General features: G+C 38.9%; 1 protein-coding gene across 3 annotated transcripts in view; it reads right to left on the bottom strand.

The window, feature by feature from the left end:
• Positions 1–45: 45 nt before the first annotated feature.
• Positions 46–27,693, bottom strand: part of arid4b (AT-rich interaction domain 4B) — a 70,108-nt gene continuing 42,460 nt past the window's right edge. The window contains exons 9-24 of one of the 3 annotated variants that reach the window (XM_028467938.1): positions 27,476–27,555; positions 20,968–21,044; positions 19,725–19,873; positions 19,585–19,657; positions 18,580–18,674; positions 18,351–18,448; positions 16,655–16,841; positions 15,542–15,735; positions 11,028–11,210; positions 9,949–10,033; positions 8,235–8,370; positions 6,826–8,034; positions 6,606–6,716; positions 5,593–5,811; positions 2,237–2,383; positions 46–2,145 (exon numbers count right to left, since the gene is read on the bottom strand). In XM_028467938.1, coding sequence (XP_028323739.1) covers positions 1,997–2,145; positions 2,237–2,383; positions 5,593–5,811; positions 6,606–6,716; positions 6,826–8,034; positions 8,235–8,370; positions 9,949–10,033; positions 11,028–11,210; positions 15,542–15,735; positions 16,655–16,841; positions 18,351–18,448; positions 18,580–18,674; positions 19,585–19,657; positions 19,725–19,873; positions 20,968–21,044; positions 27,476–27,555 — 3,192 coding nt within the window. In that variant the 3' untranslated portion in view covers positions 46–1,996. Of the gene's footprint in view, positions 2,146–2,236; positions 2,384–5,592; positions 5,812–6,605; positions 6,717–6,825; positions 8,035–8,162; positions 8,371–9,948; positions 10,034–11,027; positions 11,211–15,541; positions 15,736–16,654; positions 16,842–18,350; positions 18,449–18,579; positions 18,675–19,584; positions 19,658–19,724; positions 19,874–20,967; positions 21,045–27,475; positions 27,556–27,693 lie in introns of all 3 variants that reach the window. The other 2 variants (XM_028467937.1, XM_028467939.1) reach the window with 2 other exon arrangements.

A 27,693-nucleotide genomic window follows, 5' to 3' on the forward strand; every position in this document is an offset into this window, starting at 1 on the left:
AATCACGTCAAAGGTGATTGATATTGACTGTAGGAGACAGTTGAGTACTTCACAAACTATGGCATTTATTTCAAACAGAAGCTCCCTGCTATGCTTACATTTTTACAATAAATTACACAATGACCATCATCAGATGAGCCTAATAAATACAATCAAGCATGTTTCAACAAGTTCCGCAGCTTTCTCTTAATCTATTATGCACTGTCTACAAGTTCATACAGTTTTAGCATCCGGCTGTGTACACGTCGGCAAATCGATCAGCCGCATTCAAAGCCACCGCTTTTCTCCTATAAGCACAAAAGCTAAAAATAAAAACAGGATACAAACTAAAGCAAAAAACATATTTAAAAAAGACATACGTGTAACTGATGAAAAGGAGAAAGGATAACAAACATGCTGTAACTTTCAGTATTTACACTCAAAACTAGTTAAAACCGTATAACTGTCTGTACACAAAAGTACACGCCATTATTAACAGTGCAAGATATTAAATAGCTTGACTCAAAACACTTCTCGATATACAAATGTATAACAAAAGCATACAATTACATACAAGTGCTGAACAAACTGTAACTTCAGAGTATCATACAGTGTGTGTGTAAGTGTGTGTGTGTGTGTGTGGGGGGGGTCTGTACAAAGTAAACACTGGAGATGTCTTTAGAAATGTATACACATACATCACTCTTACATATAAATGCACATTTACAATATCTCTACCTTTATTCTGGTCAGAGTACAAGGGGAACTAAGGGTTGTTTTAATGGGGGATGTGAGTAAGTGAGTGAGTGAGTGAGTGAGTGAGGGGGAGGTGGTGTGTAGTTTTGTTACACATGCCAAAAAAGCATGTTCTGATTTGATTAAAAAAAAAAAAAAGATAAGAAGAAGAAGAATAAGCAGATGTAATGACTTGGTATGGTTTAAAACACTGCAATGTTGAGATATAGTGGCAATGTGGGTCAAATAATGTTTCCTATGGCTGCTGTGAGTTCAAAAAGAATGAAAACTGCAACAGGAAGTTTGAATAAGTAAAAAATGCAAGATAAAATAAAGGCAAGGTTGCTTATAAAAAAAAAAAAAACTTGACCGTTGCATTCGTAACCTTCATCATTGCACATTTCATACTGCCAGATTCAACAGTAATAGCCACGCCATAAGTTTTCAGTAGTCGAATACAGGTGATCCAGAAAGTTGTAACCCAGAGTCCGCTAACATCCATCATCATCATCATCATGTCAGATTTAGCCCTTCACTGCCTGCTCACTCATACAGCATTCATCAGTCTTTATAAAGGGACGTTATTCCATCTGACCACCTGATTTTTGGGATGAGGATTGGGAATATCTTTAAAAAGTGCTGTCCTTTTGCAAAGTGCCCCGTGGAGGAGAACAAAAAGGCACTAACAGTATTATTCCATATTTCTCAGTGGAAATTCTGAAGGTATAAGACTCTACCATCAGCACCAGAATACAGGGCTGCGTTGCCAGCACAGGCCATCATCTCATTCCTGCTTCAGCCTTGGTTTAATGGGAGTGAAAGGAGAGAAGTGGCCAAAGTCATTGTTCGTATGCCCTTAATGCCAATGTGGCAGTGTTCCGCTGAGTTCCCAGTTAACGCGGCGAACACAGGCTGCACAGTGCTGATCACACACTAGACATCATCCAATATCAATACACTCTTATCCAATGGAAACAGCTATTAAAAAAAAAAAAAACAACTCTGGAAAATGTTCCAATTAGGAAAAAAGAACAAATCTGTTGTTGACAAACGTCATTCCTCAACACAATCCTTGTAAAAGTGCACTTAAGTGCATTTAGCTTGCCAAGGAAACAGATGTCAGTAAAAAATAGTGCTTGTTTCTGATTTTGTCTCGACTGGTTTTCGTGCCCCAGTTTGTGAAGAATCGACAGATCGACCTGTCCGTCCTTGTCACAGGGAGGGCCACTCCAGGGTGCTGGTTAAGTGCTTAGTGCGCCTGCTCCGTCGCAGCTTCACGCCGTCACCTGCACTCTACGGAGACACCAGAGTTTTGTGATGAAGAGGATGAGGATGATACCGGAGGGTCAGCTAGTGTTAGCATGACCGCCGCTGTCAGTGAGCTGGAGGACGGCGAGGAGGAGGATGAGGAAGAGGAAGCAGCAGCTGTGCCTGCAGAAAGGAGACAGTGTTTAGTGATGGAAAGGTGGATGTACTTCCTGTTCACACAGGTGAGATAGTAGAAAACTAAGGAGTGACTCACTTTCCTGCTCCTTCTTCTTCATGCGTTTTCGTCTTCTGTCTATAGAGGCCACCTCAGACTTGAGGGAGAGGTAGTGGTTCCTGATGTCCTGCAGCTTCTCCTGAAGAAACGAGATTCTCTCCAGACTGCTCATTTTTTCCAGATCAGCTGAACAGAAGGAAAACAAACAGCCACAGATTTAACACAGTTTCCCTTTGAGCTCACTGCACTTTAGGACTAGAAACAACTCAGTCCATGTGAGGATTGTTTTTGTGATGCTTGACTAGGGCTGGGTCAAGATTCAAAATATATCGAGTTTTCTATTTTGGCGATATAGAAAATTACAATATTGCCTATATTGATATATTTTATTGCTTATTTTTTATTTATATACTCATTTTCAAATTCCTCAACTGTCATTTGCACATTTGTTGTTTTGAGAACAAATATCGAGATATGAGTTTTGGTCCATATCGCCCAGCTCTATGTTTGACCTCATTTTTCAAAAAGTCACTGAAGAGAAGAATTAGGTTGGCTGCAGATTTAGAGAGACTTCTTTGCATCCATCGCAATAAAGGATTGAGGAACATGTCTGCACAGGAGACTCCTGACAGCATCATCGCCATTAAAAAACACTGAGAAACAAACTTCAACTGGAAAAGAAAGTAGCAAATATCATAAATTGGAATATGTGTGTGTGTGTGTGTGTGTGTGTGTGTGTGTGTTCTAAAACATCCAAAACTTGGCACTTGATCATCACATTATTAGCGGCACAATGTGTTAATTGCATTTCCTCGTCTATAATTACATTTCTTTCTTGGCACATCTTAGTTGCAAGTCTTCTTTTTTTTTTACCACTTTATTAAAATTTAAAATGAAAGTCTCAGTATTACAGCAGTATTCTGCCTTACACTTTCTCTCAAGTGTCCCAGAATTATCCAATAACATATTGCAGATGTTCACTTCAATCTCGTCTCGGCTGAGTGAACTCAAAAAAAACCCTGGAAGGAAAATCTCTAGTGGGAAGGTGTCAGTTTGTTGGTTTAGATGGAAAAACAAAACAAAAGTTCTTGAGCCACTAAATCCCCAGGAGGCAGAAACAGAAACAGCAGGTTTGTGTGAAACCAACAGAAATACACACCTGCTGTCCCAGTGCTTTATTATGGTATACATTATAGTAGAGACACAGCGAGTGACTCAGGAAACATACAGTCAGTGATAGAAATGAAGGGTTTTTTTTCACTGTGGTTTGATGAATAATCTGATACATGTATTTTTCTTTGCTTTTGACACATACAAACATAACGTGCCCGCGCTTTAAAACCCTCGTCCTGACATTTGAAAAATTCTCAAAATATTAAAGCAAAACTAAGTAACTTTTTCACCTTAATAAATCCTTCTCATAGTCCCTGTGAGGGTAATACAAGTGTTTATGGGGTGATTGTGGGGTCTCTAGCCAGAAAACAGCACTTGCAACTTTCCTGCCTCCGACCCGGTGGCAAGACGTACTGCTTTACGGCAGCCTAATATAAACTAATGGTGCGTTCGCACTGCAGTCACTTCAATCGCCTGTGATGAGTCGCTTGAACACAGTGGTGCTTTTTGGTACTTCATCGCTGCAGTGACATCATTGCCAGGGAACGTGTGCGTGTGCATGCGCGCGCAGCAGGATGAGGGGAGACAACTGATTGATGACTTCCATTATCATAAACAGTGCCGCTTTTACGGTTTAAATGATCAACTTACTGAGTTACTAAAAGGATGAGTTCACTCAGAATGTAAACGCTTATTCAAGATTAACCGCTTTCATTTTGCCCCGGTACGTTTAGGAAGCCTACCGCTGCCCGTCTCACTGTAGCGGGAGGGAGGAGCTGCTGCCTCGGGGGTGCGGAGTGTTTATGACAGTGACATAACCAAAACGGACCTTTAGGGCGAGCACTAAGCGAAAGTTACTGCACTTAGTTCTGCTTGACTGTCACAAAAAACAATTTTCATTGATTGATTATGACCAAGCTAACCACTTCAGTGTTGGAAATGGTTAATCTATTACATTTATAGAACCGGTAGGGGAATAAAACGTTATTAAATATGATTACTCACCTGTTTATGCATACGATTTTAATACGTAGTAGTTTCGGTGACAAACACAAAGATAAAAATGCCCTGAGTGAACGTCAGCTTACAGCAAAGTATCAATGGTCCGCCTCCTTTCCTTCTTTAAAATCAGTTCACGACAAAGTTTTTTATAAAATCCTCAAAAGCGCTGTTTTTTTTTCCACCAAAAATTGACTGGAAACATTTCTTCAATACCTAGAATCCCCATATTAGTACCAATGTTTTGATGCATGAATTGTTGCTTGGTTATGAATTCAGATTCACACCTACATAAAATATCAGAGTCCAAAAACAGACACTTTAAAAAAAAATAAAAAAAAATGCAATTTTTTATCAGATCTGAATAATTCTAGCACTAATCTAAAGCCCTGAGTGAATGACACGCACGCGCACGCGCACGCACACGCGCACACACACACACACTATTATTATTATTATTATTATTAATAGATTGTAAAGTATGTAAAGAACAAACGACATTCAAACAAGAAGCTACGCCAAAAGTGTTTTACAAGTCAGAAATCTGTCGTTTAAAACACCTTTGTCTTAATTTTATTTTTTAAATTTCGGTTTCCTTTTAGTTCTTTTTTCTTTCTTCTTTTCTTGTTACTATTTTGGGACACCTGCAAGCTCCTCCCATAATGGCAACAGGTGGAGGGAGGCGGGGCTAGAAGAGGAAGCTGAAAATGACAGACCCAGGGGTTCCAGATGCATCTATATTATAGAGTGGTGTTAAATTTGGGTTTATCATGTTTTTAGGTTATTGCCAATGTGGGAGGAGCTAGCGACTATCTAAAAATAGTAAGAGAAAAAACTAAAATTAAGAAAAAGATGGAAAAACGTTTCTCTTTCTCCCTGTAGTGCCTGATTTATTTTCATCTTTAGTGGCTGTAGTCATCTTCTGTAAGTTACTGATTATGACTCATGCATTTGTAATAATGACATAATTAGCTAATGATTATGTACATTTAGGAATACATTAATAGGGTACTAATGGTTGGACATAATGTAGAAAAGACAAACATAAATGCTGCTGATGACCATGAAAATAAAAAAATAGGTTGATACTATATATGTTTTCTTGTTTAAAAGTTAGTTTCTGTTTGATATTAATATATCATTCTTCATTAATGTGTAATGTTTTTTCTTTTAGGTAATTTTATAGGAATATAAAATCAAATGTGATTAGAAGAAAAACAGGTTTTGATGAGTTAAAGTCGGGTGAAGCTACTCTAATGGTTCAGTTTAAGTTGGACACTTACACATCTGGAAACTCCACTTGTACACTCGCTGAGATCTGCAGTGGTGGTCTCGGTGCTGGGTGTGATCCACGTCCCCGTGTTTGTGATACTTATGGCTGGAAGGAGGAGATCGGCCGGGACACTTGGGCGAGGACGATCCCTTCAGGTCTGCTGTGTGATTCTTGGAGGGTTTGGCAGCGGCTTCGATCACAGACTGGTCCTCGCTGTCGCTGCTGTTGGCTGGAGAAGAAAGGAACACAAAGTGGAGTCAGGCAGAGAACTGTCAAAATCAAACCGACGGATTCAAGTGTTGGAGAAATGTTGGTATTCATGGTTCATTCCAGGGGTGGGGTCAATTACATTTTTCAATTACAATTAGTCAATGATCAATAACAAGTCGGTGACCAGCATTTTTTTCAATTACGGTACAATTAAATTACAATTAATTTTTATCCTCAGAAAGTCAATTACAATTACATTCTCAATTACAATTTATCACAATTACCGAGCCTGAAATAAATTATTTAATAAAAGTTAACCTTTCTCTTGTTTAGCTTTCTGTTAGCATCTCTTATGATAACTGGTCCTAAATCAGCTGTAAAATACACTAAAAATATCTATCATCTAATTTATTTCCTATCTATTGGTTAGATTGCTAGGTTTCCTAATCTATGAAAATATAGGTTTTAATATTTTTGGCGTGGGCGTCTGAGCCTGTCTGTGTACCCCTAGATTTTTTTTTTTTTTAAATTGTAAAATGTGGGAAAGCTTGATATGAAATATATTTTTATAATTGTTAACTACATATGTGTAGAACTGTAACATGGTTCCCCAGTTTTTCATTAAATTACAATTGACAATTTTTATAGAATTTTTATGGCAAAGTCAATTATCTAAACTCAACTACACTTTAATTACGATTACAACAGCAACAGTTTTTTAAAATTACAATTATAATTATGCGATAAATGTACTTAATTATCAATTATGCCATTACAATTATATTTAAACCCAACCCTGGTTCATACCGTTACCTTTTTGCCGATTCTTTTTGGGAGGCACACCGAGGCTCTTGCGGCTTGGTTTGTGTTTCTTAGGGGGAACACTCGTCTGTGATTCTTTTTGCCGCTTCTGAGCTACAGACGCTGCAAAAATAATAAAAATCAGGAACATATTTAGGAATCAAACTTGATTCTGGAGACAGGTAATGGGATTTATATCTGTCTAATTCAGTCGATGATCCAGCTTCCCTACCTTTGGACTTCTGCTCATTCTCTTGATGGCTGTTGCTGCTCAGCTCCAGGCTGCAGCTGCTGCTATTGCACGACAGACTCACTTCTAACACTTTAGATGGAGAACTTGCTCCTTCGTCCACAGGAAGATCCTGCAGCTCTCCGCCCAGACTCTCCACTTCCACCGTGCTGCTGTCCGTCTCGCTGCGTCCACCTGCCACCTCCTCCTGGATTGACCCTGAAGGCGGAGCGTCCGTCATCGGCTCTAGAGGCAGGACGGAAGGAGCAGAGGGAGGAGTGGGGGACGGTGGTGCATGCCCAGGGTTCTCCGCTGCGCTGCCCCCACCTGAGGGGGACTCAGGGGTAGTGGGAGGAGTATTGAGCAATGAGTTACTGCCGCTGCTGGGAAACTCTTGCAGCTTGTCGTTATCCATCTGCTCCTCGGAGACCTCGTCCTCAGGTGTGGCATCTTCTCCGATGCTGGGCTCTTCCAGACATGAGGACACTGGTGGAGGAGGGGAATTGGCTGCTTCAGTGTCTGAGTCGGAGAACAGCTCTTTGAGGGTCTTCTTAGGCCACTGGGCTTGGATGCTGGACCACACGTCCTTTTGTCCTTTTGGGCGAACGAGAGGCCTTTCCTCTGCATTCCCAGACACTTTGGCCCTCTTTTCAGGAATCTCCCAAAAAGCAGCTTGTCTCGTGCTTTTATTTTTCTCTTTCATGCCGTTGTATTTCTTTGAAGGTGAACCTTTGTTTTTTGGGCGACTTCGTTCAGTTTCCACCACCTGAGACTCGATTAATGCTGCAGCCTCGTCCTCTGAGCTGCTGCTGGACGCTCTGTCCTCCTGCTTTCTGGGAGAACCTGCTGGTAACCAGTCGGCACTCCTGGTGGTTCTGGTCTTGGCTTTGGATTGGTTTTTTAGTGTCCTCTCTGCTGCACTGTCAGACTTCCTTTTCCTGGAGCCGGCCTCTACTTCCAGTTCTTGTTGATTTCTGCGTTTCCCCACATCAGTGTTCTCGGGGAGAACAGACTCCATGTTCTTTCCTGAAACTGGAGATGGTTTAGACCCATTTGGTGTGGGAGCACATTCCCTGTGTTGCTCCGTTATATGCAACAGCTCTGAAGGGCCTTTCCTCAGGTTATCGCGGGAATCTAGAAGCTTTTCTTCAACATGTTCTCCATCGTCGTCGCCGTGTTCTTGGTCACTTTCATCCGTGGACACCTCGGAAGCTGAGACAAACAACACAGGTGGTGTGAGTTCCAAAAGGAAGCAAACAGACTTCCTAAACCTGTGAGAGAGAATGAGTCCTAATCTGATGCTAGTGTCATGAAGACTACAGACTAATGAGAGTTGCTACCTTGCAGGCCATTGAGGATAGAGGTAATTTCTATAGACTTGACGGGAGACAGCTGAGTCCCTTTGTCCTCACCCTCGTCCATCTTGGAAAAGACATCCTGACTCAGGCCACATTTGGGGCGGGTGACGCGGGGGCTGTTGGACGGAGAGCCCAGGTGGTCTCTGTCATTGAGTCTCTCCAACCTGTCTGGCTCACGCTCATTTTTGTTCTGCCAGAATTCAAAGAGAAGTCAGTGATTTGAGAAACTCAGGCCACTCTTCAGATCTATGTGGTAAAGCAGTGTTTCCCAACCTTCAACAGACAACTACCACCCATCACTCCACTAGTGCCCCCTCGTTTTAATTACATGAAGCAACAATAGCTTAAACACGTCAACCCGTACAGTTTAATCTGATTTAGAACAGATATTTAGCATTTTCCAGTAGGTACAGGGATGCTTTTCCTCCTGACAATTTGATTTGATTGATTTCTTTATTCATTTTGATCATGTAAATGACAACTTAAAACAGTGGGAAAAAAATTACATCAAGAAATAACAATAAAACAGTATCTTGCATCTTCAATTTGTTAAAGGGATCCTCCACTGTTTTTACAAATGTGACCTAAAACATTTGAAATGTTATGAGAAGATCAAAATAATGCATTTTGTTAGGCATAGATCTTTTAATAAGGACATTTCAAAGGTTTTAGGCCACATTTGTAAAAACAGTGGAGGATCCCTTTAAGCACCTTAGCTTACATAAACAAAAAGGAGTAGAAAGAAGTATAAACTTATATAATCCTACCCCTTTAAATTTCCTATATTTCCGAACTGATATCAATTAACAAACAATTTAAAAACTATGTTTTGCAATGCATCGTCTTTAGAGATGCAACTCGTAAAACAAAGTAATTCACTTTTTTCTAGTCTGCATTTCTACATAATTTATACCCTTAGCCTTAAATATTTGGTAGTCTGACCATATCAAACATGTTAAAGAAATGATTTTCTAGGTAAAATAGGTCTATTGATGCTAGGGTTGGGGTAAATTACATTTTTCAATTACAACTACATCTTCAATTATCCATGTTCGATTACAACTTAATTAAGATTATGGTGACTGGCATTTTTTCCAATTGCAAATAAAATTCCATTTTTTTTTTTTTTTTTTTACATGATCTGAACTCAATTACAATTCAAATACGATTACAACAGTGACATATTTTTGAAATTACAAGTAAAATCAAAACTACATTATAATTTAAATTAATTATTTTAATTATGACCGCAACCCAAATTGATGCCATTTAATGTCAATCGGAGGAGGAAAATAAAAAGTCAGGTGTACACATACAGTGTCTGAATAGGATAAAAGTTACTCAATATTTAAATTCTTAAATGTATCCAAGTAGCCCCTGCAACATGTTGAAGTACCCCTGGTTGGGAAACACTGTGGTAAAGTTAGCCCAAGCAGCTAGTCAAGAGTTGGTAACACTTTACAATAACTATCCATTATAAGTAGTTAATAGATCATTAATGAACTGTTAGTTAATGAGTTATACATTGCTTGTTGAACATTTGCTTACAGTCTGTTAAGGATTTTATAATAATGTCCCAATAACATATATAAGCTAATAACTCATACTTAACTAATATATTAACTTTGCTAATAACAATGAAACTTTCTAGAACAGCAATTAAAGCAGTAGTTGACACAAAGTGATCGAGTCCAGTTGCTGTTGCTAATTCTAACTAATACATCATGACTTGGATGACAAAGAGCCTACATACACTTTTCAATCATACCTTTATTTTTTTGCGGTGCTTTATTTTTGGTACATTTTTATTGGCCGGACGCACAATCTTGTCAGCTTTGATCCATTCATCATATCTAAAAGAAATCAGAATAAAACAAAGATGGGGGGGGGAAAATTAAGCACAAAGACGAGACAGCGTGTCATCATCAGGCTTTTGAAAAGGAATTTGAGGAATGTTCTCACACACCACCCACCACGCAGACACCTCTACTGTCTGAGCCAAACATGCAAGAGTGATACGATAAGCCTCCACAGCAGAAGAGAAGATCCCATGGTGTTAATGGGGAGAGAGACCAAAAAAAAAAAACCTTCACGATGAAGGAGGACACGATTGTAAACACCGACCACCACACAAATCAAATCCCACTGAGTTGCAGCAGTGCCGGGAGGGCTTCTTTTCTTTGGGGGGGGGCGTATGAGGGGAGACATCACACATCACACACAACGGACACAACGCAGAGAACATCCCACTGTCGTTTAGAGAACGCTAAAGGGCCACACAACAACATGGAGATGATGAAATACTGGTTGCACTGGTTAACCACCGTTTCATGGTACCCTAACGCTAAGAAACACTGTGTTAACCCTGACCCACTGGGGAGGGGGGGAGAGGGTTGAGAGGCATAGGTGAGCGTGGCAGCACTTTGATTGGCCATTCAGGGATCACTTTTTTTATTTTTAAATCACATGTGGAATAAAATGTTTGATCCAAAGTATTAGTTCATTATCAGAAATGATTAATTTAATTATAATCCACCAGCTTGTCTAGAGATTGGGTTGAGAGACAGACAGCTGGGGGTTGGGGGGAGGGGTCAGACAGACAGGGGACTGAGTCAATAACAGTGAGGGTGCTGACGCCGAACACTAGATGGCACAGTGTTCTCCGTTATCAGAGCACTGACCATGGGACTGGATTGGATGAAGCGGGGATGTTAATGCTGTGGGGACACCCACTTAGAGGGGGTCCCATGAGCCGCACTGTAAGTTAGAAGAGGCTTTTTTCTTGATTATTTTTTTAGGGTGAACATAGGCGTTATTAGGTGATTTCTCCCCCAGGTCCTGTCTTACCTGACGTTCCAGCCACAGTAGTGCACCAGGTAGAGCACCTCTCCCCCCTCCACGTCTGCCTCTTTCACAGTGGCCTCGTACGTCTTCAGATTGCGGCCTCGCCCATACCTCACCTGCACCTTCATCCCCGGGGGGTAACACTCAAACTCCTCCCCTTCCTCCCCCTCCTGACTGCTGTCATCCCTGCAAGAAAAACAGTTCAGCACTTCCTGACCCTAGGCTGCCCAATTGAACACCACAGAATCCCACCCACACCTGTCCACAGCTAGGATGCCTCCTTCCTATCCTATCCTAACTAGCTCGCTCCATCCTTTCCTGCCATTTCCCATTACAAGTATCTAAGCTTCATCATCAGTAGCTCTAACTCATATCCAGTGTAACCTAAAACACTACACTAAAACAACTACATCATTCATTAACCAGTCATGGAACAGTACATGAGGTGTTTCAGCAAATAAAACAACATCATTTTATCACATAAATCAATGATCATGGGAAATGACACTAAGGGAGTGCTTGCTAAAAAACCCTAAATCCACACACCAAACCTTCACACAGAACAAACACTAAAAGAAACAAAGCAGCCACAGGGAGGAGCTAGAGGGGAACAGTCAGGAGGTGAAGCATCATATGGGCTGATGGTGCAGGGGGCAAGTAAGTGTTTTAGGGCGCAGGGGAGGGGGGGCCACAAGAAGGGTGGGCATGTTAGCACGGCAGCAAAAGCATAAACTTGCCAAACAATGCAGCAACTTAAAGCGAGACAAGAGGACTGTAGTGGGAGAACAGCTATGTTACCCTATGTGGACGGCTACAGTGACCATGCCTATTGGCTCAGAACGCAACCAGTGAGAAGGAACCATTATAATACTGGACACACAGGGACACAACCTGACTGATGCTAGGAAGCAGGGGCCTCATTTATAAATGCTGTGTCCCGAAAAAAAAGAAAGCGTACGCCACTTATAAGCAACGTTCGGGACTTATATAAAAAAAAAAAAACCTGGCGAGATTATGTTTTTACCTCCACGGCAGCTCTGACCCTGCCGTGCGCACAAAATCATGAGAAACGGGAAACTTCGCCCAAAACATGAGAAGGATGAAATTAAAGACAGCTCTGTGAAATAGATGCATTTGTGTGAAATAATCGAACATTGCACATTTCACAATACATATCATATATGAAGGATATATTCGCAAAAACAAAGGAGGAAAAAATTAAACTGACGCACCAGGGAGTGAGTGACGTGTGCGAGCCTACAAATAATCTGATATCAGTCCGATATCAGCCAGAAAACAAATATCGAATTTTATTGGACTGCATCTAAAATGTGCGATAAGTGTTTGTTGTTTTTATACCCGCCCTCATTTGTTCCTACCATATACTGACAGTAAATAAAAACTGAAGTGAACTTGAATTGTTGACTATTGTTCTCTGTTTGAGTAACATCACATGATCAAGCCTTTCCTAACATTCCACACTACAAAATAAGTAATAAAAGTGCCGATATTGTATCGTATCGATATTGGCCAAGACTCAAGGCTGCAATATCGGTGTCGTCTCGGAAGTGAAAAAGTTGTATCGGGACATCCCTACCTATAGGCAGGACCCTCCGTGAGGACGCGGTGCTGCTGGAGGGAGGACGAGGTGCCTCACCCCTGGCCTCACTCACCAGTAAACACCCTGGGACTGATGAAAAATATGGTTTTACTTGAAATTAAATATTGTGAATTACGTATAGTTCCAAAGGTGTTTTACTACCTGTTCATTTATGTTATTTCAAACAAGGAAATACAATTTAATCCCATGCTACTGGCACATATAGTGCATCTGTGTCCACTCCACTTCCGTTACAACACAGAGGGGTTCCCCAATGATCCTCCAGCTTTTGGTCTGTAAGGATGAGCTCCAGTGCATTCTCTCCTTCACCTGTTGAACCGATGCTCTTCCTGTGTAGAGTGATCCACACTTTCTCCTCCGCTTCTATGTCTGATCATTTCTTTTTCACCTCAGTTACAGTCTGACACTTCAATCATTCGTAATGTTCACTGTGTCACCAAATTACGCTTTCCTGTGTGTGTGTCCACCTCAACATTTAATACCTCCACCTGCATTGAGTGAAATTAGTTTTATTTGCTCGTTTTCCCCCTCGGTTCACCGTGAAATTCGTATGAGTGAATATTTATTAAGGGTGTATACCTGTCCTTTTATGGGCACCGTATGGGCGGAGCAAGAAGTTTAATCACGTGCGACAACTTTGGAGTTAATTGCGATTTAAAACGTAAACAGGCATGGGACGAGCGTGCCCCCTCGTTTATAAGTCTTAGAGTTTTTTTTGCGTATGCACTTCCTGGTTTTTAACGTACGCCAGCTGAAGTGTGCTTACCTAGGCAGACTTTTATAAATGAGGCCCCAGGTATTTCATCGCAGATTGCACTTTTCGGTAAAGAATATAAACTTCTCAAAAACGGTCTCAGTGATGAAATTAAAATATCGCTGTTTTTGACCAAACTTTAAAAAACCAAAAAAAAAAAGCCAAAAAAATGGAACCAATACAATCTAAATATAAATGCTAATTTGCATTTTTTAAAATATAGTCAAAGTCTAAGCAACTAAAATTACGCAGGCTTCAGTTTTAATGATATCCAATTACCAAGAGCAAAAAGCAACATCAAGAAGAAAAAAACATCAATCCAGGTTCTTATTTAAAGAGCACAGCTGCGAAAGCTTCCTCACAAACATAAATACTGTTGCAGCACATTATAATTATGCATAGCCATTAATGTAAATAAACGCACACTTTTCCCCGTTTTGGCTGACAGTAAATGACTTCACTGACTATACACTGTGATGCTCACACAGCATGTATCCTCTCTACAAATTAGAGGCTGTAAGCAAGGCTCAGACAGCTTAGATTTGATCAGGAAAGCCTGAATCTGATGAGCCTGGGGCTCGACTGGGAAGTGAATCTGTTAATCCTCGCTCCATCGTATGAGCTGTGCCGACAGCTCATTCTGACAAAGTTGTAGAACCGGTCAACTCTTGAGCTTTCAAAGCATTCACGTGTGATTGTAATCTACAGAGCCACACTTCAGTGCGTCTAGGTGGTGTGTACGACAACAGAGATAAGTGCATCCTAAAGACAAAAGATGATCAAATCCCTAAAAGCTCCATGTGCTTTCAGAGCAGCACTGTTGACCAATCCCAGCTGGAGAAGCACAATAAAATCAATGATTTTCCTGCTACACAGGGTGCTAATGTACACACCAAAGAAAAGCACCTACTGAGCCTAAAGAGCACATGCCAGGGACGGGGTCAATTATAATTGTAATTGTGTGTAATTCATTACATTACATTTATGGAGTAATTAAAATTGTAATTTTTTAAAATCTGTTGCTGTCGTAATCATAATTAAATTGTAATTAAGTTTAGATAAGCCATGAAAATATATATAAAAATTGCCAATTATAATTTCTACACATATATAGTTAACAATTGTTCAAATATGTTTCATATCAATCTTTCCCACATTTGAACATTTAAAAACATATTAAAACCTATATTTGCATTGATTAGGAAGCCTAACAAGGTAACCAATAGATAAAAAGAAAATAGATGATAGATAATTGTTAGTAGTGTATTTTATAGCTGATTTATGACTCATCATAAGAGATGCTAACAGAAAGCTAACAGGAAGAGGAAGGTTAACCTTTATTTCAGGCTCAGTAATTATGATTAATTGTAATTGAACTTTAGTAATAGAGAATTGTAAATTGACTTTCTCAGGATAAAAAATAATTGTAATTTAATTGCAATTGTAACAAATGCTGGTAGCAGAAATTGTAATTGAACAGAAAAATGTAATTGACCCCAACCCTGGCACATACACTATACTATTATCTACCAAAACTGAGCATTTCTTATTCTTCTAAAAGGTTACCAAGTCCAAAGCACAACTAGAATGTTAATGCATCAGTGACAACACTCATACAGACGGAACATTTAAGAAAGCTGGACATCAAGAGGCAAAAAAAATGAAAGGATGTGAAAAGAAGACAGATTTTAAGACAGAGGAAACTCTGATCAGAGCTCAGCTGAAGAGTGAAAGGTCATCGAACCAACTCAGTGAACAGAGAGCGAGCGAGAGAAAAAGAGAAAGAGAGAGAGCAGAGTGTGACACGTCAGGTGAGAGGGAGCAGTCAGGCCTTGGTGCCCTTGGATGTCTCTGCCAGCTGATGTTGAACTAAGCCACAGGAAAACAACAATAGCACGGGAGGCTGTGAGGTAAGAGCTGAGTTAGACGGCAGAGTGAAAGGAGAGCTCTCCCCCCTTTGGTTAGCAGCTACAGGGGGTTCACTGTGTATTAGTGTCATTATTCATATGAGAAGGATCATTGCTCCTCGTCAGCTAACAGGCTCTGAAATCTACACTCAGAGGAATACCAGGCTTTATTCTTCTGCATGTGGCCTTGATGTTAAAGCCGTCAGTGTCACGGTAACCACTACAAAGCACCTACCCAGAGTTGTCCTTGCTCTCCTGCTCCCCGTCACACTCCTCTTTCAGGCTGTCCACAGAGAGGCCAGGCGCCGACGAGCCTTCGTCTTCATCCTTAATGGACCTGTCCTTCTCTTCGTCATGCCTGCCGTCCTCTCCTTCAGTTCTGGGTACTTCTGCCTCTGCTACGCTTTGGGTTAAATCGGGTTTTTCCTCCTGTTGGAGAAAAACGTTAAGGATGAGAAAAACAGGAGCTAAAGGCAGGGATGTCTCGCAGCATCTCAGTCCTAGCTAAAGTTCTGGATCAGAAATCACTGTACATTCAATATAATTCCCTCATTCTGCCTTATTGAGTTTACTGTACAGAGCCATGTGGAAACGCCTACAAAACCTCACTTCAGTCGCTTTTCATTCTGCAGAAAAGTGCAATCAGAATTGTTCATAAAGGAGTTCACACAAATGACTTGTTTTTAAATCCAATATTCTGATTTTTTTTGACTAGGTGGAGCATAAAATAGTGTTATATAAAGCAAGGAATGATTTGTTATCAAAAACTATTCAAGAAATGTCACATGACAAAGAGGGAGGCTATAATCCAATCTAAAGGTTTGCAGTGTTTATACAACAACAAAAAACTTCTGTATTACCATCTGTGGAGTTAAACTGTAGAACAGACTGAGAACTGACAAGAATAATTCTGTTTAAAAAGAAGTATAAAGAAATGATTCTTCAGAGGTCTGTTGATAACTAATTAGCACAAGGTGGAGTAGAAAGTTGCAGGATATGGTACATTATTTGTAAAGGAGGTATGGTTAATGTAATAAACATTTATTCCATGATTTCTGTGTGAGTATTATATTGCATTGATATAAACAACGTGTTAGTAAACTGAGATTTTGTTAAAGTTTAAGTGAGGAAATCTAGAAAAATTATAGAGGTAGGATTAGACAAGTTTATACTTCTTCCTACTCCTACATCCGAAGATGCAAGATACTATTTTGTTGTTATTCTTGTTTATTCATTTTTTTTATTTTAATTTAAACATTTTTTAAGAAGCCATTTACACGATTAAAATAAATGAAGAAATCACATCAATGAAATGAAAAGAGAAAGAGGAGTATTGGTGAGCACCTACTTTACAGACAGCAGCCTGTGCACTGGACGCCTCCTTATCAGACGGGGTTATCTGCTCCTCTGGGCTGGATGTAGTGTGAGCTGTTCTCCGTGGTGGTTCCTCTGAAGACTTGGCCTGCTTCAAAGGGAGGTCCATCCTGAAGGTGATGGCAGTGGAGGTGCAGTATTCCTCGAATCCATTCAGGTATCTGTGCATCGACACGCTTAAGTTACAATCTGAAACAATAGCACTTTCTGAAATAAAGAAAATAAAAAACTCATCACTGTCGTAAAAGGCAAATAGTGAAAGAGAAGAGCCAATCACAGCTTTAGGGAAGAAGGTAGGGGTGGGCGATACGGGAAAAAACTCTAATCACAATTTTTTTCTCTGTAAAATCACGATCTTATCGCAAACTTAATGTCGCGTTCACACCAAACACGTTTAGGGCGTCAAAATCGTGCCTCACGCCTGTAGTTGAATGCTTGAGCTCTTTGAATCAGATGTCTTCGACGCTCTGGACACGCGTCCAAACAAATTGGGAAGAAAGCGCGTCGAGCGCGTTTAGGGGAGGGGCTTCTCTGTTGCCGGTGGTGTTCATACAATGGATGATATTGTGGTGATCAGTTACGTTCATAATTCATCCAGTGACTGTGATATGGTGGGGAACATTATTGTGTTGAGAAGGCTGTGTTTCCGGTCTGATGTATTATGGTGTGACTCATTGTGTGCACTGTGATGTCAGAGGGCTATAGAGAAGTGTGGTTGAATGGAGAATAAAGTTTGGAGTTCCTTGCTGAACACGCCGCCTCCGACTACCGTTCATCAGCTCTACAGCGCTTTCAGCGCTACGTCGGTCTCTCCCGTGCCCAGTTTGACGACCTGCTGACCCGCATTGCCGCTCGTGTCTCCTACCAGGACACCAACTACAGGCGCTCTATGCCAGCAGAAGAGTGCCCGTCCATCTGTCTCTGGTTAGTGTTTTTTTTTTGTCATTATTATGTTATTATACGCTCCTGATTGGTCGACGCAGCGCGATATGCCCCAAAACTTCAACAATCCTAACTCTAGCGCTCTGGAGGCGCCGGACGCACATCAAAAGCTTAAAATTTCAAAACGCGCAGCTGGACCTTTCGAAACTCCTAGAGGCGCGTCCGCCATATATTGTATATGTACACCTGACGCTTTTGGTGTGAACGTGCCATTACACAATTTTGAAGTTATTACCAGTAAAACAAACCAATTCACCTACTTGAAATCATTGTTACTGCTTTGGTCACATTAGGCCTGGGTGACATGGACCAATATTCATATCTCAATATTTTTCCTCAAAATGGCGATAGGTGACGTGAACTCAATTTATTTATTTTTTCAATACAGTTTTACAAGAAAAACAATAATGGGTCAAAGTCAGTGGAGAAAAATATAGCTCAGACCCTTTTATTAGTCACTAGCAGCACAATATCAACATTTTGTGGCACTTTTGACTTTTTCCTTCATTAAGACAGAAATGTGTGATTAAATTGTGTAGTGTGGGGAGTGTTAGTGGAGCGTACTTCTGCTCTGATTGAGCTCTGATTAAGTGCTCGGTGTGTCTGTAGTGCTGACATGAGCCTGACAAGCAAATGGTGTTATATGGCAGAGAAAAAAACCTTTGGATGTCTTTCACGATCTAATATCGTCAGATCGTACACCCCTAGAAGACGTTGTCACTACTTACTTGCGATAAGCACATTTGACATTGTAGCCAGCTGCTGAGTTGAGCACTGGGATTCCCAGATCCTGATAGACTTGCTTCCACACAGCACCGCTCTCAATCTGCTCCCACAGAGCAAAGCAAAGAGGAGAACAGAGGGCGAAACGGTCAAGATCAAGATCAAATAAAACCTCTGTGACTGTAGCACAGAGCGGTTAGCTAAAGAGGAATCTCAAGTCAGAGCAACTCTTACATTGTCAAAGCCTCCCAGTTTGTGCACCAGCCGATAGAGTTTGAACAGGTTCAAGTTCTTGTAGCCCAGGACAGGTCGCTTGTTGATGGGAGTTCCTGAGAGTTAGAAACAGAACAGAAAAGTGGAATCAGAAAACAGGGTGAAGAATTATTGCAGAGTGTGTTGGAGCTATTTTCAAGGTTTAAATAATTTAATGTTTTACCTTAAAGTGGTTAATTAAGTTAGTTTATTTAAAGATAAACTTGTTTCTTTTAGTGGGATTTATGTATTTGACAGTTGGCACATGTAGGCACCAGGTGATCCTTCATTAAAGTGGCAGGTACATAGGACGGACAGGCACCAGGACAGTAAATAGTTTTTTACCTGGAACATTGAATGACAAGAGGAAACGCCAAGTTGTCGGCGATTTTTAAAGAAATAAACCAATGAAAAGGTAAAGATTGCTTAGACATGGACATTTTTTGATCCAGCGAAAAGTCCGCTTTCTCTGTGCCGCATGAACATTGATAGGAGTTTTTTGCTACAAAAGAGTGCATTGTAAAAATTGAAAAAAAATAATAAAATAAAATAAAAAGATTAATGTATTGGTTGAAAAAAATAAAAGTATTTTTTGCGATTGAAAAAAAGTTGCAAAATTACCAGATTACATATTGGGGAGTCACTACGGTGATCCAAAATTTAAAAAAAAAAAATTAAATAATTTTGGATCATTATGTTCCTACAACATTGTTTTTTTAGTTTTATTCAACAATCAATATATTGCAATATTACAACTTTATTCCATCACCAACATACATTGTTTTGACTAGTAAACAATACAAAACAATTATGCTTACTAAAACTTTGACTTAAAACAGCCTCTTGCAATGAGACACTACCATTGTCTGATTGTTTTGTTGGCATTACAAACTGTAAAGGGACTTTTGGGTTTCTCATTTTAAAACTCAAGAAAATACGATTTGTGATGTAAAATCCAACATGTTCTATTCAGATCTGTGGGCTAACCTCGGTCCTCCATGAACTTGTAGAGCTGCTGCAGGAAGTTCTCCCTCTCCTCTGGGAACGGCTCCACCTCCTCCTGTGGACGGCAAACGAAGCTGATAAAGATGTTAAAGATGAAGGCATGTGCGTTACTGGGATTTTACCTCCTCCTCTTCGCCGCTTGCATCTTCTTCCTGCTCCTCCTCTTCATCATCATCATCCTCCTCACTACTGGAGCTTTCCTCTTTCACCTCAGTCTTCCAACTGCTGGGGACGACCTGTTGCTGCTGAAACTCCACAGCTGCATCTAATGCTGTGAAACACAAACCAGTACAAACACTCATTACATACAGTACTGTAGCCACGGAATACGGTAGTATTCCGTGGCGAAGTTTGTTATTTGTGCCATAGTATATAGTCATTCTAAAGATGTAAATCCTTGTTTTAATCAGAATTTTTTTTTATTAAAAGTGACCAAAAATGGTGGAAAAAGTGATGAAATTGGATTTTAAAAAACCACAGAAAATGGTTAAAAGTTGCACATTAGAGTGGCCAAAAACAGACAGAAAAAGTGGTAAAAAGAAAGTGTAAATTAGTGTACACTGGCAAATAATCAGGACAAATTGTGAATGTGGTTAAATTGTCAAAAAAATAAGCATCAAATATGGTGAAAAGAGGTTAAAAGTGACAACAATGGGTCAACATATGTGACGTTAAGTGGGAAAAGTGGTGGAAAGGGTTTATAAGTGCTGAGAATGTGCTGAAAAGGCTTTGAAGTTTGATGGAGAAGTGGAAGAAATGAGAATAATGCAGCAAAAAATGCATCAAAAGGAGCAAAAATATGGCAAGAAAAAGTGAAGAAAATATGTTAAAATATGGCATGTTTGGTGTAGTTGCAGAAAAAGGGTAAAAATAAGCAAAAATGGCCTTAAATTGTTCAGAAAATATTCTTAGTTTCTTGAAGCATCTGGAGACCCCACCTCCCAGTGTCTTGAGAAGTTGAGAACCACTGGTCTAAGGAATAATATTAGATATTGGGAGTAACTAGGACAGGATAAAAACATTATTGCTTAATGCTGTAAAATCTTTCAGTTTCTGTTGCGACTCAGCATTTACACACTTGTATCACAGCTGTGAGCCTACCAGCTGTGCATACCTAAACTGGGATGAATATAAAAGCTTTCTGTAAGTATGAGGATAGGGAAATCTCTGTAGGAGAAGAAGAAACCAGGAGCTCCACATAAAAAGCTTTCTCTTGATGACTGCGGTTGCCTTCCTCAGAACAAAAACAAAATTCCCCTGTCATGCCTAACCTTGCTTTCTGCCAAGTGTGTCAGCAGCCAAGTCTAAGTGGCCCTTCTAAAAATTTCCACCCTGGAGGTTTCTTAAGGATTTATTTCTACTCACCTGGTTTAAGAGCTGCGTCAGCTTTTGGAGGAGAGACACTGTTCAGCTCACGGATGTCCTTCCGTAGCACCATGTGACTGCAAAACAAAGCAGTCACATGACTACCAGGTTGATGACATCAGGTTAAAAACATATGGATTGAAAGCACCACTCTATGGGTCAAGAGCTGGGATCCTAGACATTAGGTCTCTTATTATCCATTTCCACTAAGGGTGTAGGAAAAAAAATCGATTTCGCAATATTTCACCGTGCGATAACTGCATCGATCTCACACTTTTTTTAAAAACATGTTTTTTAACGAAAAAACTATTTAATTGCACTTACATACATAGCACGTAAACACCCCATCACTATGTGCCAGTGAGATCTTGTTAAACTATGTCACTCCACAATGCATTTTAGCTTGGAAGATGATTGCACTTTATTTTCATAAAACATACTGGGCTATTTTATAGATGTATGTGGTTACTTTTTTATTTTTTAATAATAATTTAAGAACTTAACAGAATCAAAATCTGTTGTAGAAGCAAAAGGCTTTTTTTTTATTTGTCAGTTTGATATTGCTACTTGAATTACAGTTAGTTAACTTTTACTTGTTCTCGCAAATTTCAAAAAAAAAAAAGAAATGATTTGTACTGGAAAAAGTGAAATTTGTAATTAATATTGCAATATATAACATTTTGTTTAGTATTGGGATATATCGTATTGTGACATGCAAATCGTGTATCGTTATCGTCTGATTCATGGCTATGCACAACCCCTAATTTCCACCCACAAGTTTCCTTTAAGCATTTCTATCACACAAATTCAATCAGATTAACTAACCAGAAAAAAACTAACAGGAGATTATCAGAGATAATGAATCAGTGTTTAGGGCTTTCATGTTTATTATGGTTTGAAACTTAACATTTAACTCAAAGTGGCAAATAAAAACTACTTACAGCAGTATTTGGTTCTGTGCAATATTTAAGCTTTTATATTTCTGCAACAGTCTACTTCATACTTTGAAATATTTATATTTCTGCTATAGTTTACTTCATACTTTGAAATATTTATATTTCATATGTCTGTTATAATTTTACTTCATACTGTGCAATATTTATATGTTCATCTCTTCAATACTTGACATTTCATACTGTGCAAATATGTATTTTTATTTTCTGCTGTACCTATTCATAATGTACTACGCTGCTACCTGTAAATAACTCCTACCATACTTAACCATTCATACCTTAATTTGTGTTACTTTATTATATTCTTCTTCTGTTGTTTTTTTTTTTTTTTTAGCTGTGTGCACTTTAAGGTGAAGCCAAATAATCTCGTTGTACAATTGTATAATGACAATAAAGGCATTCATTCATATTTGTGTTAAATACCTAGCCTTATTTCTTAGCAGAAAATCCATCATTAGTGATAAGGCTGACACTACAGCACTGCCTCAGCAACAGTTAAGATAAAATAACAGGACAATTGAGCATGAATGGTTTGACCTAGCTTGATAGGCTAACAGCAGTATTCACACTTTCATTCATTTGCGGCGTCTCCTTCCATCTATCTGCAGCTGCTGGGCAGAGGGCTGGTGATCTGCAGATAGATGGATCAGTGGAGCCTGTAAGCTGAGAGCTGTCAGAGCCTTCAGCCATTAGCTGCGCTATCTGTGGACAGCCCGATAGATCCGCTGACTGACTTTATTAAAACACGGATATAAAACTCAACCCTGCAGAAAACAGACGGCTGGGTTTCATGTCATTTCACAGGGAAAATAATTCATAAAAAACAGCACTTGGGGAAGTCATTAGCGATGCTTATTCAACTCAAACATGAAAGCAGTGTTGTTATGATTTTGTTTTCTCATCAAAGAGATAAAAAGAGACAAGTTTATAGTGAAAGGATGCAATTAGATTTAAATATAATGGAATTATGGATAATAAAAAAGAAAAAAAATGGTTACTGTCATTATTATGATGGCTTTCTTTTGAAATGTATTACTTTAATAAACATCTATGTGATTTGTTGACAAGTTATTTAATTAAGCCACATCCAGTTTGCACAACTATAAGGTTGAAATCATATGAAAATTATGAAGTTTGATCAATAGGATGACTAGATGTGACCTTTTACAATAACATTTCACAAGTTTACACAGAGATTCTTAAATAGAAAAACTTGAAATCACCACATAATGGTTTGATCAAATATGTATAAGACCAAATAGCAGTTATTATTCTACAATAAAAAATTAAAAAAAACATGAAGCTACTTAGAAAGCCATAAAAACTATAATGATGTTCTTTTTGCCACAACACATTTACCTGGAGGAAGTTGGACCCAGATGTAGAAACGCAGGCAGACTCTAGTGCAGGGCTGTCCAATTTGGGGCCCGCGGGCCAAAGTTGGCCTGCTAGCGATTCGTTATGGCCCACTGCCCGTATTTGAAATTGTTATTTTTAATTTATTGATATTTATTTTTTTTTTTAAATAAAAAATAAGTAATTCAGTACAGTGATTTATAATTGAAAAAAAATTCAATCATCATTTTTCACAAGTTTTAAAGGATTGTTCAAGGCAGGAAAAATGACAACTAATGTCTTTGAAGACAAGTAGATGTTTCAATCATTTTATGCCACGAAACACAATAAAAAAAAGTTTTCTTCAATTTCAAACTACTTTAACTGTTTATTTTGCACAGTTATGTTATTGGCATATTTAATTTAATGCACTGCAACATAAATGTTTAGTTTTGGCCCCGCAGACCTCCACCACAATGAAAAAAATTTGGGCACCCCTACTCTAGTGTTTTCATGCACCCAATACGATACAATATACAATACTGGGTTTGTGGGATGATTACGAGCTAGTGCCTTAATCTGTCTCTTAAATCTATAATTGATATATTTTTGTGCAAACATAAACTAAGGACTGAAGTAAAAAAAATGATTCCAGAACTCTGATTTTCCCCATTCTCTCAGTGCTTGTCACCACTTTCTGTCAGAGTCACATCTTAAAGCCCAGAGCACAGGCCGACTGCAGTAGATACAGTTACTACACATAATAAAACCTACTGAAGGTGTTTGCATACATACAAAGCATGAACTAGCCCACAAGGAAATGCACACGCAATCACCATCACAGCAGTTTTTAATTCACCACTTTTCTGTAAATAATTAGCTGACTTGCAGTGACAACAAAAGAACGTGCCAGGCAGGGAACCACTACTCAAGATGTAAACCTCTCAAATAAAAACAAAAAACAAAGAAACGCTTTCCAAAGGCCATTGTTTTTCGAAATAAAAGACAACAAGTAAACTCTCCAAGAAGACGACTCACAGACTAGGGGTGTGAAAAAAAATGATTTCACGATATATCACAATTTCTTCGGGTGCCGATTTTAAATCTTTTTTTTTTTTTTTAAATAAATAAATAAATAAATAAATACTTTAAATGTATATATATATATATATATATATATATATATATTTTTTTTTTTTGTGCACTTTATTTTCCTCATACTTATCAGGTCAGTGTGTTCAGTGACAGAGCACATATGCAATATGTATGCACAGGAATTTTATTTTCAAATGATCTGTTCAGATCAATGTTCAAACTGACACAATAGGTGGAATTTGTACTTATTTTTGCGCATTGTCACTAAGTCAGGCTACTTTACCCTTCATGTTCTCACTTACAGTGGTTACAATGCTTTCCATGTGTTGCAATGGTTACGTGTTGCACTTTATTTTATGATGGCAGTGAAAAAGTGCAAAAACACTAATAATAAATAATAAATAGGATGTTTTGAAGCAAATAGTTTTGACTCAAATTGTCCTCTGAATGATCAATATCTTCTGATGAACATATAGAGCAACTTGATTTCTCATCTCTATGTTTCATTTTGATATTAACGGGGTAGAATATCCCAATATATCGTGATATTGTGATAATTTGCCAATACTCACCCCTAGCACAGACTGTCGTGCTACTGAGAATCAGAGGGAACAGAGAAGACCTGCTGCACGGTGAAGCAAACTTAACACTAGAAATTAAGGACTCTTTTGATAAATGTATTGTTGTTAGTCATTAGTCTTAGCTTAACTCCTGTTTAAAGATGAATACTATCTGATTTACAGCAGTGTTGATTGATTACTGATGTATTTGATGTTCTGTTGGCCAGGCTATACTTGTTTTCTTTCAGTTTATTTTTTTTCAGTTTATTTTTAATAGTTGTCTTGGATCATTTAAACACACAAATGTACTGTATGTTGAATGTGGCATGAGTCGATGCTGACAGACAGAGATGCTGCAGTAACAAACAGCCGACTCTAAGGACTTCTGTCTTTTCCACTGACTGCTGAGAACAGGCTTTAGGGTAGCCACACGTTTTACCCTAAGCTGAAACTTACAACCTTGGGACAAACAAAACCCTGTCAGAGACGGCAAAGAGGAGCTATGAGGAAAATTTTATGACACCCCAGCCTATACCCTTTATTAGGTAGGTTTTAAAAGCCAAAAGAAAACAAATTAATGTAATAAATTGTCACATTTTTCTCTCATTGACTGCACATTTTTCTCATTCCAGGAAACAAACAGTCACCATTATTCAGTCACTGATAGATTTTTCTACCTATTTTGCTCTCAAATTACAGAAACACATCAAATCGAGCTACAACATGGCAAACGAACCCAAAATTAAACTCATCTTTAATCCACAAACAAGCATCTCATTGATCAAGCATCAACATAAGATTGTATTCAACTAGAACTCATTAATATCTAACTAAATTCCAAGATGGGTTTGTATCCCATTCTGAGCAACTGCACTAAAGATTTCCTTATGGAATTCAGAAGATTGGACTTGTTAGAAATGAGTCAATATATGACAATCACAAACTTGTTTAATGTACTTTTACTCCAGCAATACCAGACTGCTCTTTTCATTGATTATACACCAAACATCCACCCAAAAAGCAACATTTCTCACCGAGTCCCACACAGCTCTGACAGCCCTGATGTTAAATATATCACAAAGACATTTTTATTCACTGTGGTTCTATCCGTTCTGCCTGTTAATCAGAGCTCTTTTACAGTGCTCTGCTTCTCATTCTTTGTCTCTGAGCAGGTTTTGGAGCCTTTTTACCACTGCTGCTGTTTTTCATTTCCACTTACACACATGAGCTGCTCGTTTGGATCACACCTGCCACACTGATCTAGGGTCTGACAATAACTCCTCTGCAGCCCCACAGGAAATTATGAAATTATGAAGAGACGTTTTTGAAAGAGGACCAAACTAGATTTGAGCTCTGGATAAAAGGAGAATATTTAGAAAAATCCAGCCAAAGAACCCACACAAGAAGATTCCCTTATTCCCTGTACATAATAACTTATAAGCATCCTCAGTTTATGAGCTCAGAGTATGTCAATCATCACCTCCACCCCCCCACCAGCCCCATTAAAGGAATTATCTCACTTTCCAAATGACCCTAATGAGTACAATAGATCAACAAGCTACACCCACATACTTGCTTTTACCTGCCTGTGGGGGTCTTTATAGCTGCCTCACTCATTTCAATCATCTTGTGAGATCCGACTGTTCTGAAGCTTCTCACAGACAAGTATAAAGTTCATCTGAGTGTGTATTTCTTAAAGGTCTTCTATTTTAAAGCATCTCCTAGTTGAACATAGGGATGGGAACCTCTGAGTACCTCACAATACGATACACAGTACAAAAGCTTGCGATAGCGATTGTCTCACGATATGACGATACTGCGATTATTGATATATTGGTCAGAAATCAATCTACGATAATCTATGACATTACAAGAAAAAAAAAAAGAAATTAAGTGAAAAAATACAATTTTTATTATATATCTGAAAGACAATTAATTGAAAAAGTGTCCTACGAACAGTGACACTATTTTAGTGTAACATTTCTGTAAATAAGTGTCAACATACCAATGTAAACAAATAACTATCTCCAATAGTGCTTTCTGTTAACAAAAAATAGGGTCTTTCTTACCAGTGACATCATTATAGTGCAATATTCCAGTAAACAATATATTGGTTCCTTCAACAAACAGTGACACAATTTCTGTGAAGACCTACCTGCACATTTTAGTGAAAAACAGAAAAGGTTTTGAAAATAATAAAAAATAAATAAATAAGTAAAAAAATCGATACTTAGCGGGAGCATATCGATAATCGACCGTGCGAAAAAATATGGCCGTATCGAGATATCGTCACACTCCTAGTTGTACATGCCTGATCGTTTTTAGTGACGAGTTCAGCAAATTCTTTGTTGTAAAAACTCGAATTTTTCTTAATGTATTTTTATAAAAACCATTTCATGCAACAAGCCAAGTGAGCATTTTTCAATCCGTTTTGTTAGGATTCCCTATTCAATCCCCAGGCAGTCATGAATGAATGGCTCTCACTATGAAATATACAGAATTAATGATGTCAATTGACCTGTGGAAGTTTAGACACCATGACATGATGGAAGTGGCAAAACTCACAATTTTCCATCCTTAAAGGAGCGAACGTAGATGTTGTCTTTCTTCACGGTCACGTCTTCGTTGCAGTCGGGGGAGATGACCTTGGTGGACAAAAACAAGAGGCGGTCAGAAGGTCAAACAGCACCGCTCAGCGACTAAAGGCAACACTGGCTACGTTTACATGAGAGCTTTAATTCTTCAAGTATCCTATTGCAGAGTTATTATGGAGTATATATTGG

Source organism: Gouania willdenowi, chromosome 15, assembly GCF_900634775.1.
Source record: "Gouania willdenowi chromosome 15, fGouWil2.1, whole genome shotgun sequence".
Lineage (NCBI taxonomy): Eukaryota > Metazoa > Chordata > Actinopteri > Blenniiformes > Gobiesocidae > Gouania > Gouania willdenowi.